This window comes from Tauraco erythrolophus, chromosome 2 (genome assembly GCF_009769465.1).
Source record: "Tauraco erythrolophus isolate bTauEry1 chromosome 2, bTauEry1.pri, whole genome shotgun sequence".
NCBI classification, from domain to species: domain Eukaryota; kingdom Metazoa; phylum Chordata; class Aves; order Musophagiformes; family Musophagidae; genus Tauraco; species Tauraco erythrolophus.
This window is the reverse complement of record NC_141466.1, coordinates 35,202,668-35,214,884: the sequence shown is the minus strand read 5'-3', so window position 1 is coordinate 35,214,884 and position 12,217 is coordinate 35,202,668. Positions and strand designations below refer to the sequence as shown.

At 45.4% G+C, this 12,217-nt stretch overlaps 1 protein-coding gene across 1 annotated transcript in view; it reads right to left on the bottom strand.

Annotated features, from left to right (window-relative positions):
- The window catches only part of PHIP (PHIP subunit of CUL4-Ring ligase complex), a 120,232-nt gene extending 109,772 nt beyond the window's left edge, over window positions 1-10,460 (bottom strand). Inside the window, exons 1-4 of the mRNA XM_086631346.1 lie at window positions 10,398-10,460; window positions 10,199-10,257; window positions 9,992-10,021; window positions 9,776-9,835 (exon numbers count right to left, since the gene is read on the bottom strand). Coding sequence (XP_086487472.1) covers window positions 9,776-9,835; window positions 9,992-10,021; window positions 10,199-10,257; window positions 10,398-10,443 — 195 coding nt within the window. The 5' untranslated portion in view covers window positions 10,444-10,460. The remainder of the gene's footprint in view (window positions 1-9,775; window positions 9,836-9,991; window positions 10,022-10,198; window positions 10,258-10,397) is intronic.
- Window positions 10,461-12,217: the final 1,757 nt, after the last annotated feature.

Below are 12,217 nucleotides of genomic sequence, written 5' to 3'. Positions count from 1 at the left end.
TCAACTGCCCAGTACCAAAACAAGCTCCTAGTATTGGCAGTAGATCTTCTCACTACTCGATTAATAGTGCTGAACCAGTATTAATGACTGCTCAGACAAAACCAGTTCATTCTTCTGAACTACTATAATTCCAGATCAGACGACCATATTATGTAACAAGGAAAAAAGCTTCAAAATGTGTATGACAACACTAAAATCCTATTAACACAAAGGTTTTGGTTAAGAAAAAGCATTTTTAAAATGCATAAGCTATTCTCAGCTTAATTATAACAAAGAAAATTTAAAATAATAAAATTAAGAGGGAGAATAGAAACTCAAGTTTTCTTCAGATCTGATATAGGATTTGGCATGTAGTAGTTTCATCCATCATACAGCCTGAAATATGTCTTCACGGTTTTACTTTGCAGAAGGAAAAAAAAAAAAAACAAACCACAAAAGTTACTGCATTAAAAGCTTGTGATGTTTTGTTATTCTGCAACTAGAGAAGGCCGTGACTGACGTTTTAGACAGACTAATGCTTCTGTATTACACCCAATTAACAGGAATATACCTCATTCTTCATTAAACGTGCTCCTATCTTGCTGACACACCGTAATCACTTCATGTTAACAAACTGCCAGAATACATGAAGAGTGCTGATGTCTGAATCGAGGCTCTGGAAAAGCCCTGCTTACACCAGTAATTCCCATCACCAACAATGCAACTTTCTAGGCAAGGAGGAAGAGTGTTCTCTCTTGCTCCCGTCATGGTTTAACCCTGGCTCAGCCCCACACAGCCGCTCCCCCTCAGTGGGACGGATGACAAAATCAGAAGGGTAGAAAAGCAAAAACTTGTGGGTTGCAATAACGACAGTTTAATAGGTAAAGCAAAAGCTGCACGGCAAGCGAAGCAAAATAAGGAATTCATTCACTGCTTCCCATCAGCAGGCAAATGTCTAGCTGTTTCCAGGAAAGCGGGGCTTTCCTTCTGTGAGTTACGTTACATCTGTAGAAGGGCCTTGCAAGCTGTCTGAATTTGACTGCCTAAAAGCTAAATGACTTAAAAAATTCACACAAGTTAAAGAAAGGCTTCTCTTTAGAAAATATCAGAAATTACATTTCATTTTTTTTAAAAAAAAAAGTTACAGTTGATTGTACAGATCAATTCATCTAAAATTACTAAATCTAATGTCATCAGACAGGCACCCTGCTAGAAGAGTGGTAAAAATTAATCCCCTGAATTCAGAACTTCCTATTCTCATTCATTTTTCTTATCAGTAACACGCAAGTAAAACCTGCTTTTTTCTACCTCAAGGAGGAATCGGTCAAAACACATGCTTGAGAGCCCTAAACATCAGAACAGCCACAAGTAGCAACAAAGCCACGTACAGTTTCTGCCATCAACAGCCCTGATCCAGCTCCTTAGTTTTTGCAGTCCTTCGCTCTCCTCAAAAGGAGCACAAAAACTGCACAAATACTGCCCTTTGTACAACTCTATCTGAAACCAGACTTCACATCTGCAGAATCTGAACTTGCGTCTCAAAGATTAATAATTAGTCATTTTTTGGTTTGACCACAAATATTAGAACTACATATGCAATCCAGTTGTCATTCTATGCTGCTCAAGACCCTTCAGTTTTATATATGCTCACAAATGCACAAAAAATCTAAAGTAAATCAAGCAAATCAGCTTTGACACATTCCAAAACTACAGCCAGCTGACATCTTGAGTCATACTTCTCATGATTTGTCATAAGCCATGTGTTCACTTTTTTGTTTTAGCAGAAACTAGGTAGGCTCACCTCCTCGCGCAGTTTTTAAAGCCAACGTTTGAAACTAGAGACCTATTCATATTATTCTTGATCGTACCAATCAAAGGTCTTAATATATCCCTTACACACTACAGTCTCTCCTCATTTAAGTGCATTCGTGTGAAAACAGCTATTTATGCCAAGTTACACAGTAGTTTTGTGATGCTACTAAACAGCGTTCACAACCAGCTGATTAACAAACTGATTCAACAACACTAAGTGAGCCGTACATGGAAAAAAAAGTGACACTGGCCATCTAGACACTTGTTGGTCCTCGAAAGTTTGTAAAACTGTTTCATGAACCATACACAGTCAACATCTGGCTCTCATTTTCCTACGTAAGACTAAAGCACACGCAAGAAACTTTTAAAAATAAAAAAGTAAGCTTCATTTCACTGCAAAACCTGCTAGGGAAACACCCTCTTATTTCATTACAGGTTTTATTTGGACTCATTTCTTTCCCTTCTTCTTCTTCTATAAAGAAGGAAATGGTGGAACTTAAATAATCTATTAAGTAAGTTTTATTTATTATTTATTTATTATTTATTATCTATCAATAATCTATTAAGTAAGTTTTCTCCAGGTGAAGTACTTTATCTTCTTTTAACACTATTAATAGAATAGTTCAGTTGAAAGGCAACTACAATGATTATTTAGTCCAACTGCCTGACCACTTCAGGACTGACCAAAAGTTAAAAACATGTTTTTAAGGGCATTGTCCAAATGCCTCTTAAAAAATGACAGGCTTGGGGCATCGACCACCTCTCTAGGAAGCCTTTTCCAGCATCAATTCATGTGTGTTACTGTTAGCATCACAGTAGCAGTCACAAATGAAAAAAAGCGCGTAACAAAAATTCAACTTAGTCCTGATTCCTCCTTTTTGAAAAAGGAAAAAAAAAAAAGGCAGAAAAGAGAACCACAATGTGGTAGCAACAACTCAAGAAAGTACAAGGTAAGGAAGTTTATTTAATACACCACTAAACAACAAAGAACGGCTTGAAAGCTAAAATTATTCGGATAATTATTCGGATTGTTCTAAGGTGCAGCCTTGACAGGAGAAAATTCTGGCACTGACAAACTGTGAAAAGAAGCTAGAACCCACATAAAACCTATCTACCACCCTGTGTCCTCCTCTTAAAACAAATAATAACAAAAAACCCTGTCAAGAGCACTTTCAAGTCAGATTTAAGAGACAAAGAGCAATAAAATTATTTTTTAAAAGGACACTTCACAAGCTTTATCAGAAACAGAAGACCTCATGACAACTCAATGAGACGACAGGAATTTGTCTTGATATCAATCTCTGACTCCAACGGGAGAAAGCAAAAGTGAAAGGAAAAAAAAATAACAGATGCACATGTATTTAAAATTCATACAGCTCTAAATGAAAAGCGAAAATTGGACTTGACGAACAGGAATTTTAAAATTTTATGCCAAAATTGTGAAGTCAAACAGTATATAAACAGTACAGATTATCTTCTGTGCCGGTCCCACCTAGCTGAAATACTAGCTGGTTTCTTTCCCTCTCCGATTGGGCTTCCTGCAACATTTAATTCTGCTCTTTTCATCCAACATTAATGCACAGAAGACATGCTTTTACAAGTATAATAATGAACTCTCTTTTTGTTTGAATAGACTTTTCACATAAGACAAGTTAATAATATTTCTTAAATATTGCTGTAATAAAAATCAGAGCTCTTTTAGTAAGCATAAAATTTTTGTATCTTAAGCACAAATAATACTTTCTAGAAAATAAGAAGCAGCGTTACCCTCAACTTCACCCTTTACCTACTACCCCCAACTTTACTTATTCCAAACAAACAGCATGGGAATACACAAAACGCAGCTACACAGCGATCTGGACTAACGTTCAAATCTCTATTACCTTCAAAATAGACCTCAGTGCTTACATTTTCATTCTGCATGACTCTGCAGAATAATTCAGCATCAGAATCACAATGAATGCATCAACGGAATCATTATTCGACCCAGTCTCTTTAGCTAAATTTGTAATACATAATGCAGTTACTCGTTGCCAGTGTTTTAGACATCAAGTAAAGTAGGACCCTATTCCGGATTCCACTGTAAGCACCATGCACACCAAAACGTTCTGTGAAGCCTTGTCATCGTCGGGTCCACCCCCCTCCCACCCCCCCATGCTAACAGTTAACACGCTTAACTGCAGGTTTGACTGTAAACATCGTTCAGAAAAAGACATTTCCACACAAAGGAATTAAACAACAAAGTCTGAGACAGTCAGCTATCTATATTTCAACGTGCGAGAGCTCAATCTTACTCATACCAGCAGCTATCCCAGCTTTAACTACTCTGCTATAGAACATACTACCCAAAACAAGCTCCAAATTGAATTACAGTAATTGTTGTACCCTATCAGACCATCAATCTGATCGTGTATCCTGTACCACCAGCCACTGCCTCATCAATTTAAAATTAGGAATTGCAATTACTTTTTTCTGGAGCATTCAAATTTTTTTTTTTTTTTTTTTTTTTTGGGGGGTAGGGGGGGCGGGCGGGCGGAAAGTGGGAGGTGACGGACAACAGGGAGCGGCAAATTGGAGAAGAAACTATTTTCCCCGAAGCATGTTCTCACGTACTTTCTAATTATGCTTGAGCTAAAAGCATATGGATACTTAGCCACTATTTTCTATAGGAATGCCTATGACTTTGATGTGACATTACTTTTTCTCTAATGAAACAGAACTACGTGAAACCAGTCATCTCAAGAACATACCAGTTTTTCAACTACTTAATGCTTTTTATAGGTGTGAGGCCAGAGGAGAGAAACTCAAACCTTAGTATAAAGAGACTGCTGCCAGCTTGCTACTTACCACATGAGAAGGTATGAACGGTGGTAGCATTTTCAGCCCTACAGACTAAGATGTTCAACTATATCTATTACTGTTAGATTACCTGTACCTACTTGCCCATCTTAAACTCATTCATAGTGTTTTGTGGGTTTTTACAGGGTTCTGGCTTTGGTTTTAAGTAAAAGGTACACCTTAGAAACTTGATATTCCTCTTTAGCCCATCTCTCATCAGTGTTTCTTAGTCTCAGTTTGAAAGAACTAGCACAAAACCGTTGACTTAGCCAACCCTCTTGATTGTCTGTGGAACAAACCAACCTGTGATACTTTGCACAAGGAACAAGAGTTCCTCCTCATCAACATATTTGAACATGTTCGAACAGAGAGGCTCTAGCATCACCTAAATTTCCAGCTATGGGAATAATCCGTAGAACAGAAGTGTTTGTCTTTTAGGACTAAGAGGAAATGACTTAAGTTGAGGTACGTCCAACAGAAGCACTGATAACGAGACCAAAAACATTGCTAAGGCTCACCATCATTTCAGATGTTTCTGTATAGACTCTCTCCAAAATAACATTAATAATGAAAACTAAATGATGACGCAGCTCCCCGATTCAATGTAAATTTTATTTTTGCTCCCTGTTTCTTTCAACAAACCACTCATTATCTAGTTGGTTATTAAGAAACAGAATTATTGAACAGTAACTGCAACGCTGCCTTAAAGACTTTACTACGTTACATATTACACAAACAACGAAATACAGTGTCAACATACTGAGCTCCCAATCTCACAGATACTCTTTGTTACTTCACGTACCTTTGCGTGTGAAAGGTACAAACCAAACCAAAAAGAAAGAACAGTGGAATGGCCTGAACACAGAGTTTTGTCACTTTAAATGATATTTAATAACTGTGGGCAGGGCAAGAGGCAGGGACGAATGTCTGTAAAATAGTAAAAAACAGCTCCTGAGAACAACAAGGCATACCACCTACTAAATCCATCACACCGTCTTCCTATTTGATGTGAATTCCCTGCTTCTCCCTCCTCAATCATCACCGACATGAATGAAACACTAATTCAACAGAGAAAATTACAATTACATGAATATTTCATGTAAGAAAAAGGAAGTTAATGCATGGTTCTGACCATACGCACTATGATGCTTGTACCCTAGAAGACTTAAAAAAACCCCAAACAACCAAACAACAGAACACCACACCTCCCTGCCAAAAACAAACAAAACCAAAACAAACCAATCCCAACCACCCTCTATGGTAGCTCTAAATTGTTACAGTGAATCTTAACAATTGGCTTCATTCCACTGAAGTCCGCTTTGCTCCCGCAAGGAGCAACCCCAACACATTCCCCAGGCCTTCCTCGAGTGTTCCTACCACCTCCCTCGCAGTGGTGGTAGGACCCACGTTGCTGCAAAAGGAGAGCTGAACCATCTGAAAACGATTTTTGCACTGTTCTTTTTTCAGACAGTTCAGCTGCCTTATCCGACTGCCCGCACATTTGGATGAGCACTCGTGCCCACACAAAGGACGCAGCGGAAAGGCGCAGCTTTCACCCACAGCATACCATTAGAGCAGCTACACCCACAGTGAACCTACAACATGAAAAAAACAATTACCCTGGAGCCAGCTAACACACCATAGCTTGTTCATGTGTCAAGGCCCTAACAAACCTGTTTTAAAGCCTAACTATGCAACACTTGAACAACATCTTTAACCACAATCTATAAACAATTCTCAAGGCTGCTTCTGCTAAACTGAGCTGTTAACTCTTAAAGCTCCTCGGTTTCTGTCCCACATAATGACAAACCCTCAGTCTTTCAAAAAGAAGAGAAAAATAGCTGGCTTACAGCTAGTAAGTTTTCACAACTTACGCAAGAGAATACAAATTTTACAAGATTTGTTACTGAGGAGTCCCACCATCCTTGGTACACGTAGGTTGAAAGTGGCCTACCAGGGACTCCTCCATTCTCAGAAAGTCTCTGGTTATAGTACAAATAGAAATCTTAACATTGACAATATAAAAACAAGGTTGGCACTCTGAAATAAGAAACTACGCTCTCAAAGCAAGATTCAAGTGGTTTATACCACAAACGGTGACTGCATAAAAATATAACACACAAATATTTGAATTCAAGAAACATCATTTAAGAATACAAAACACGGTATAATGGCATTTCTGAACTCATGTATTTTCTTGCAGCATTACAAGCCTGCACAGCGTGGTGTCAGCTTATAAGAAAATGAAACATTTACTGACCAAACAGAAAAATGAAAGTAATTTACAAGATGGTAATTGCATCGGATTTAACGTTATTTGCACAAATTAAGTTACAGAAATAAAATATCTAGGGCTGTGAATTTCAGTCTAATAACAGAAAGTTATCTCTAATCAGAATTCCTAAATAAATACTTTCAAAATGAGGACAAAACCAGGAACATCATCAACTCTTGAAAAGAGACATCCACCTAAACAGACATATACCAAAAGGCATTATTTTGCTAATGACAAAACAGAGGCCTGGAATTAAGTTCTACCCTCTGTTATACAGAGCCTTTATTCCCTCCTAGAGTAAAAGTCAGACATCTAACACTATATTTACTAGTATTTTTGTTTCTTAGCTTTTCTCCTTTCAGCCCCATCTGCCAAGTTTAGTGAAAGCTCAAGGCATTCAAGTACGAGAAGTGGTACCAACACATGACAAAACATGCCTTCTTCAGAAAGCAGAGTCAGTCTCTTAAAGCTAGAAAAAAATCTTTAAATGAAAAAAGAAAAGAAGAAGAAACAAAAAGGTTAGGCTCAAAATCAGCCTCTACCTTAAAAGCTAAAGGTCTTTCGGTTTGAGATAAACAAGGGTTTTTGTAATGAAACCAGACATTGTGAAAAACACTTCTTTTGTCTGAAATGTAACTGTCACCCTGCAAATACACTTCCGTGCCAGCTTTCACAAGCCTAAAATGTCAAGTAATACAAAAGCTCACACATCTTTGACAAATGAAGCAAGAGCAGACAGAGAGGATGGAGAGAAGCATCAAGAATAAAGTTATGAATTTCTCTCCCCTTCTCTCTCAACATCTAGGTAGGGACAAGGCGGAAAAGCGCATATAAATCTTTATCACGAGGTCTAAGAAAACTTTGTTAGGAAAAGAAGACCAGGAAAACAGGAAGGACCTAGTCAGCATCACGTCTCCTAATACATGAGTCCAGGACCAAGTGCAAATTTTGAGGAAGTATATCTTCTGTCATTACATACCTATCTTGACTAATCTAGTATTTACCTGCATTCCAAGAAACAAAAGATGTTTCTTGGAAAGAAGGGTCTGAAGGAACTTATTCGTCAACAAGTCTTCAACCTTTAAAATACCTTTTTCCTCACTTTCTCTTTCTTCACGTCCTTTTATGTTCTGACTATTCAGAAGAAATCCAAATCCATTCTAGACTAAGACTGCCCCTCCAATTCTTTGTAATTTATAGGATAAAAGAGAAAGATTCATGGTCAAGCAACTTCTGACCATTGTTTGAAAATGGATAATACGACCTTACAAATAAATAAATAAATGAGAATAACATAATGTATCACGTAAAAGCATCATCACTTTGACATTCCCTGTTGAATCTCTTTATGATCTTTGATTTCAGGGAAATTGAAAGCTATTGGTATGTATATGTCTCCAACAAGTCAACTGCTATCACTTCTTCCACACTATGTATATTCAAAAGCCTGAGCCAATCCATCTCTTGCTCCAGAGAAAATCAATGCAGTAAGCAAGCCTCTTCCAACTACGATAAAAATCTGTGGCAGTCATACTGCAACATTTGTAACGTAACTAAAATAACGTATATGCCAACAGTATCAGACATGTTACAGATGGGAACTATCCCATCTCCTTTTGTATCAGCTCAAAAGTTCTCCACACGGCTAAACCTCAGAAGTACTCGAGTTCAGAACTACTATCACCAACCAGAAAGCCTGAGGGGAAATCTTGCTCTGACAAACGTTACAAGCAGGGCTCAGTCTTCCTCCGAAATCCTACTGAGAAATTCAGAGGCTAAATTGCACAACAGCGCACCTGTAACGAAACCAACACTAGCAACAAGTTACTAGCAGACACAATTCAGACATCTTAACCGCTGTTTTCCCAACTACCGTAGTTCACAACATATTTGACAGAAAAATACCCAGGCCCCTCTCTGCTGCCAAGAGCTACACTATTGTCACTAATACTTCTTTTAATCACGGATCTACACCGAAGATGAAAAGCACAGACTAGGAGACTGGAGAAAAAAAAAAAAAAGAAAAAAGAAAAAAACAAAACCCCACCTCAGTCAAATTTGCGATGTGAACCCGTCAAGTTCCGGTTACTCCTACTCACCAGATGCGTTGTATATAAAAACGCAAAGCCGCATCACGCAACTTACCGGCGCGGGCGGGCGGGCACACACCGAACCGGGACGGACACCTCAAACCGGCCCCGCCCCTCGACGTGCGCCCAGCCCATCACGCGGCGAGAAAACGCATCGCTCGACCCGACGGCGAGGAAAAAAAAAAAAAAAAAAAAAAAAAAAAACCAAAACCGGCTGAAGCGCAGCGACCCGGCCCCCGAGCTCCCGCTGCCCCGACACCCGGCCACCGGCGGGGCCACCGCGACCGCTCGGGTGGCGGGAGGGAGGGAGGGAAGGAGGGAGCCATTGTGTGCGCGCGCGGGCGGCGCGGCGGAGAGCGCCCCCGCCCGGCTGCCGCCGCCGCCGCGCGCCGGCCCAGCCCGGCCCGGCCCCGCCCCGCGCGGCTCGCGCGCGCCCTCCCGCCCGCGCCACGTCCGTGACGCGGGCCGCGGCTCTCGCGCTGCGGGCGCTTGTTGTTATTTACCCCGCGCCGCCCGCACCGCTCCGCTCCGGCGGGTCCCCCGCGTCCCCCCTCGCAGCCCACAGGGAGGAAGGGGAGGAAGAGGCCGAGGCTGCTGTTAGTTTCTTTTTTTTTTTTTTAAAGACTCCCAACTTTTTTTTTTTTTTAAGTTTTTTTTTTTTTTTTTTTTGCGGGAAATTCAATTTTTTTATCGGGCTGCTCAGGGAGAGTGAGGGGAAAAAAAAAAAGCCCACATCAACTTTGCCCGCCGCACCGCGGTCGGCCCCGGCCGCTCTTCTTACCAGGTTCTCGTAGCTCCGGGGATGCTCTTTGCCCGTCCAGTCCGTGCGCTTGGGCAGCAGCTAGGGGAGGGAAGAGAGGACACCCCGTGAGCGGCTCCCCTCCCCCGAGGAGCCCCCCAGCAGTGCCCGGGATGGGGCGGGGGAAGCGGGAGAGAGCGAGGGAAGGGGGAGGGAGGCCGCAGGCGGGGCGAGCGCCGGGTGCGCGGCGCCGCTTACCTCTTTCTCCGCCACTTCTCGGATCAGGACCTGCAGCAACAACAAAAGGAGGGGGGCGGTATAAGAAAAGGGGCTCGGTTTAAAAAAAAAAAAAAAAAAAAAGGGAAAAGAGGACGAGGCTGCGAGCGCGCCGCCCGATCCGCCGCCCTGCCCGGCCGCCCCCTCCCCGCCAGGCCCGGCGGCGCCATCCATCCATCCATCCCCTACCTGAGCCGCTTGCTGGCAGGGTCCGTCCTCCAAAAAGCGAGCGATGAGGAAGTAGAGCTCTGAGGGGAGAGGAGAGGCGGTGAGAGGGCTGGAGCTCGCCCTTTCCCCGCGGGCTTCCCTTTCTTCTCCCTCCCCGCCGCCCCTCTCCGGCTCCCGCTCGGTTCCCGCCGCCCCGCACAGCGGCTCCCCCGGCACTCACCCGCTCGCAGCTCCGCCGTGTGCCTGCTGCCGCCGTCCCCGGACATGGCGAGGCGAAAACCGGGGAGGGGAGGGGGGAAAGAGGAGGGCGGGGGGGTGGGGGGGAGGGAAGCTCGGGCCGCGCTCCCGCGGCAGCGTCGGGGCCCAGCGAAACGCGTCCGCCCGCCCGGTAGCTGTCACTGTTCGTTCACCAGGAAGAGTCTCGGCTCCACCATTCAACCCACGGGCAGGAGAAGGAAACAACAACTCACAGCAACCCGCCGCCAACGCCGCCGCTACTGCCGCCGCCGCCGCCAGCCAGCGCGAGCGAGCGCGATCCCTCCGCCCGGGGAAAGAGTCCCCTCCTCCTCCTCCTCCGCGCCCCCCTCCTCAGCCCTCGCGGCCCCTCGAGCCGCGCCGCGCGCGGCGCCCCTCCCCCGCCCCCCTCCGCACTCCGAGCCCCTCAGTCCCCGGCGGCGGGGGCGGCCCGGCGGGGACGAGGGGAGCTCGGTTCTCCCGCCCCCCTCTCCCGCCCCGCCGCCGCCGCCGCCGCCGCGGCGGCTTCCCGCGGCGCTGCCCGGCTGAGGGGAGAAGGGGCGAGGGCGAGCGCTACGTGTTTATTAGCGGGCGGGCGGACTCAGGCAGAAGATGTCGGAGCGGCAGAGGCGGGGTGGGCGGGAAGGCGGCGGGCTGGCGGCTGAAAGGCGCTTTCTCTGCGAGGTGCGGGAGGCCGGAGCGCGGAGGGATACGACGCACGGGGAGGAGGGGCCGTGGCGGGGCAGCGGCTATTCGCGGCGGCGGCGGCGCGGAGGGTGGAAGTTACCGAGTTTCAGTGTCGCAGAAATGGGAAGCGAGCGAAGCCAAAATGCCCCCGGGGAGCGCGGCCCCGCTGGGGAGGCGGGCTGAGGAAGCTGGGCCCTCCCCCCCGCCCTCCCTCCCCCCGCTCGCCGCGGCTCCCCCATCCCCCGTAGCCAGGCCCCTCCCGGGCGCGGGGCTTCGGCGGCCGCGGGCTCCCTCGGAGGCCGCCGGGGGCCCTCGGGGCGCCGCGGCTTCGGCATCTGCGCGTAAGTGCCGGTGTCGCGCGTTGCTGTTTAGCGTTCTTGCGACATTGTGCCCGCGGCCGGGTTCGTGCCGTGGGCTCGGGGGTTGGGGGGGAACCTCGGCAAGCCCCAGACGGCCCGAAACGGCGCTTTTCGTCGGTGTTTGGCGGGGCTGCCCCGGGCCGGGTGCCTGCTGGTGGCCGTCGCCGCGGGGACGGAGGGTGAAGGGCTCGGAGGGTGCTCGGTTTGAGAACTTTCCTTAAAAAAACCAAAAATACCCAAATCCTAATAGCTAATAACGATTTTATTCTTTGTTCTTGCCACCAACCAAATCCCATGCGCGGAACTGACGAATCTTCTGGCTTGTAGGAGCGATGGCAAGAGGAGGAGGAGGAGGAGTGTTGCCAACGCGAGGACGAGCGAGGGATGGCGGTGCCTGCAACCTATGGCTGAACTGGAGGTAATTCGCTAGCGGATCAATAACGTGCCGGAGGTTCCTGAAAGGCTGCAACATTGTACCGAGCCCGAGTAGCGATTAAATCATTTATTTATTTAGTGCTTTGCTAGCTGGACGATACCGAATAAACGTTCTGATTCGTGCTGTAACTGTTTATTTGCTGCTTACTGTCAAAAAGGGAAAGAAAATAAAACCAAAGCAAATGTCCACTGATAATTAATTACCTTTTAAAAAACATCTGTATCCGATGAGGAAGGGGTTTAAGGAGCACGGTTATTTGTCTTTATGGCTGCAACGCATCAGTGCTTTTTCAGGTCGAGTCGGGGCCTTGCAAGAACGAACGTG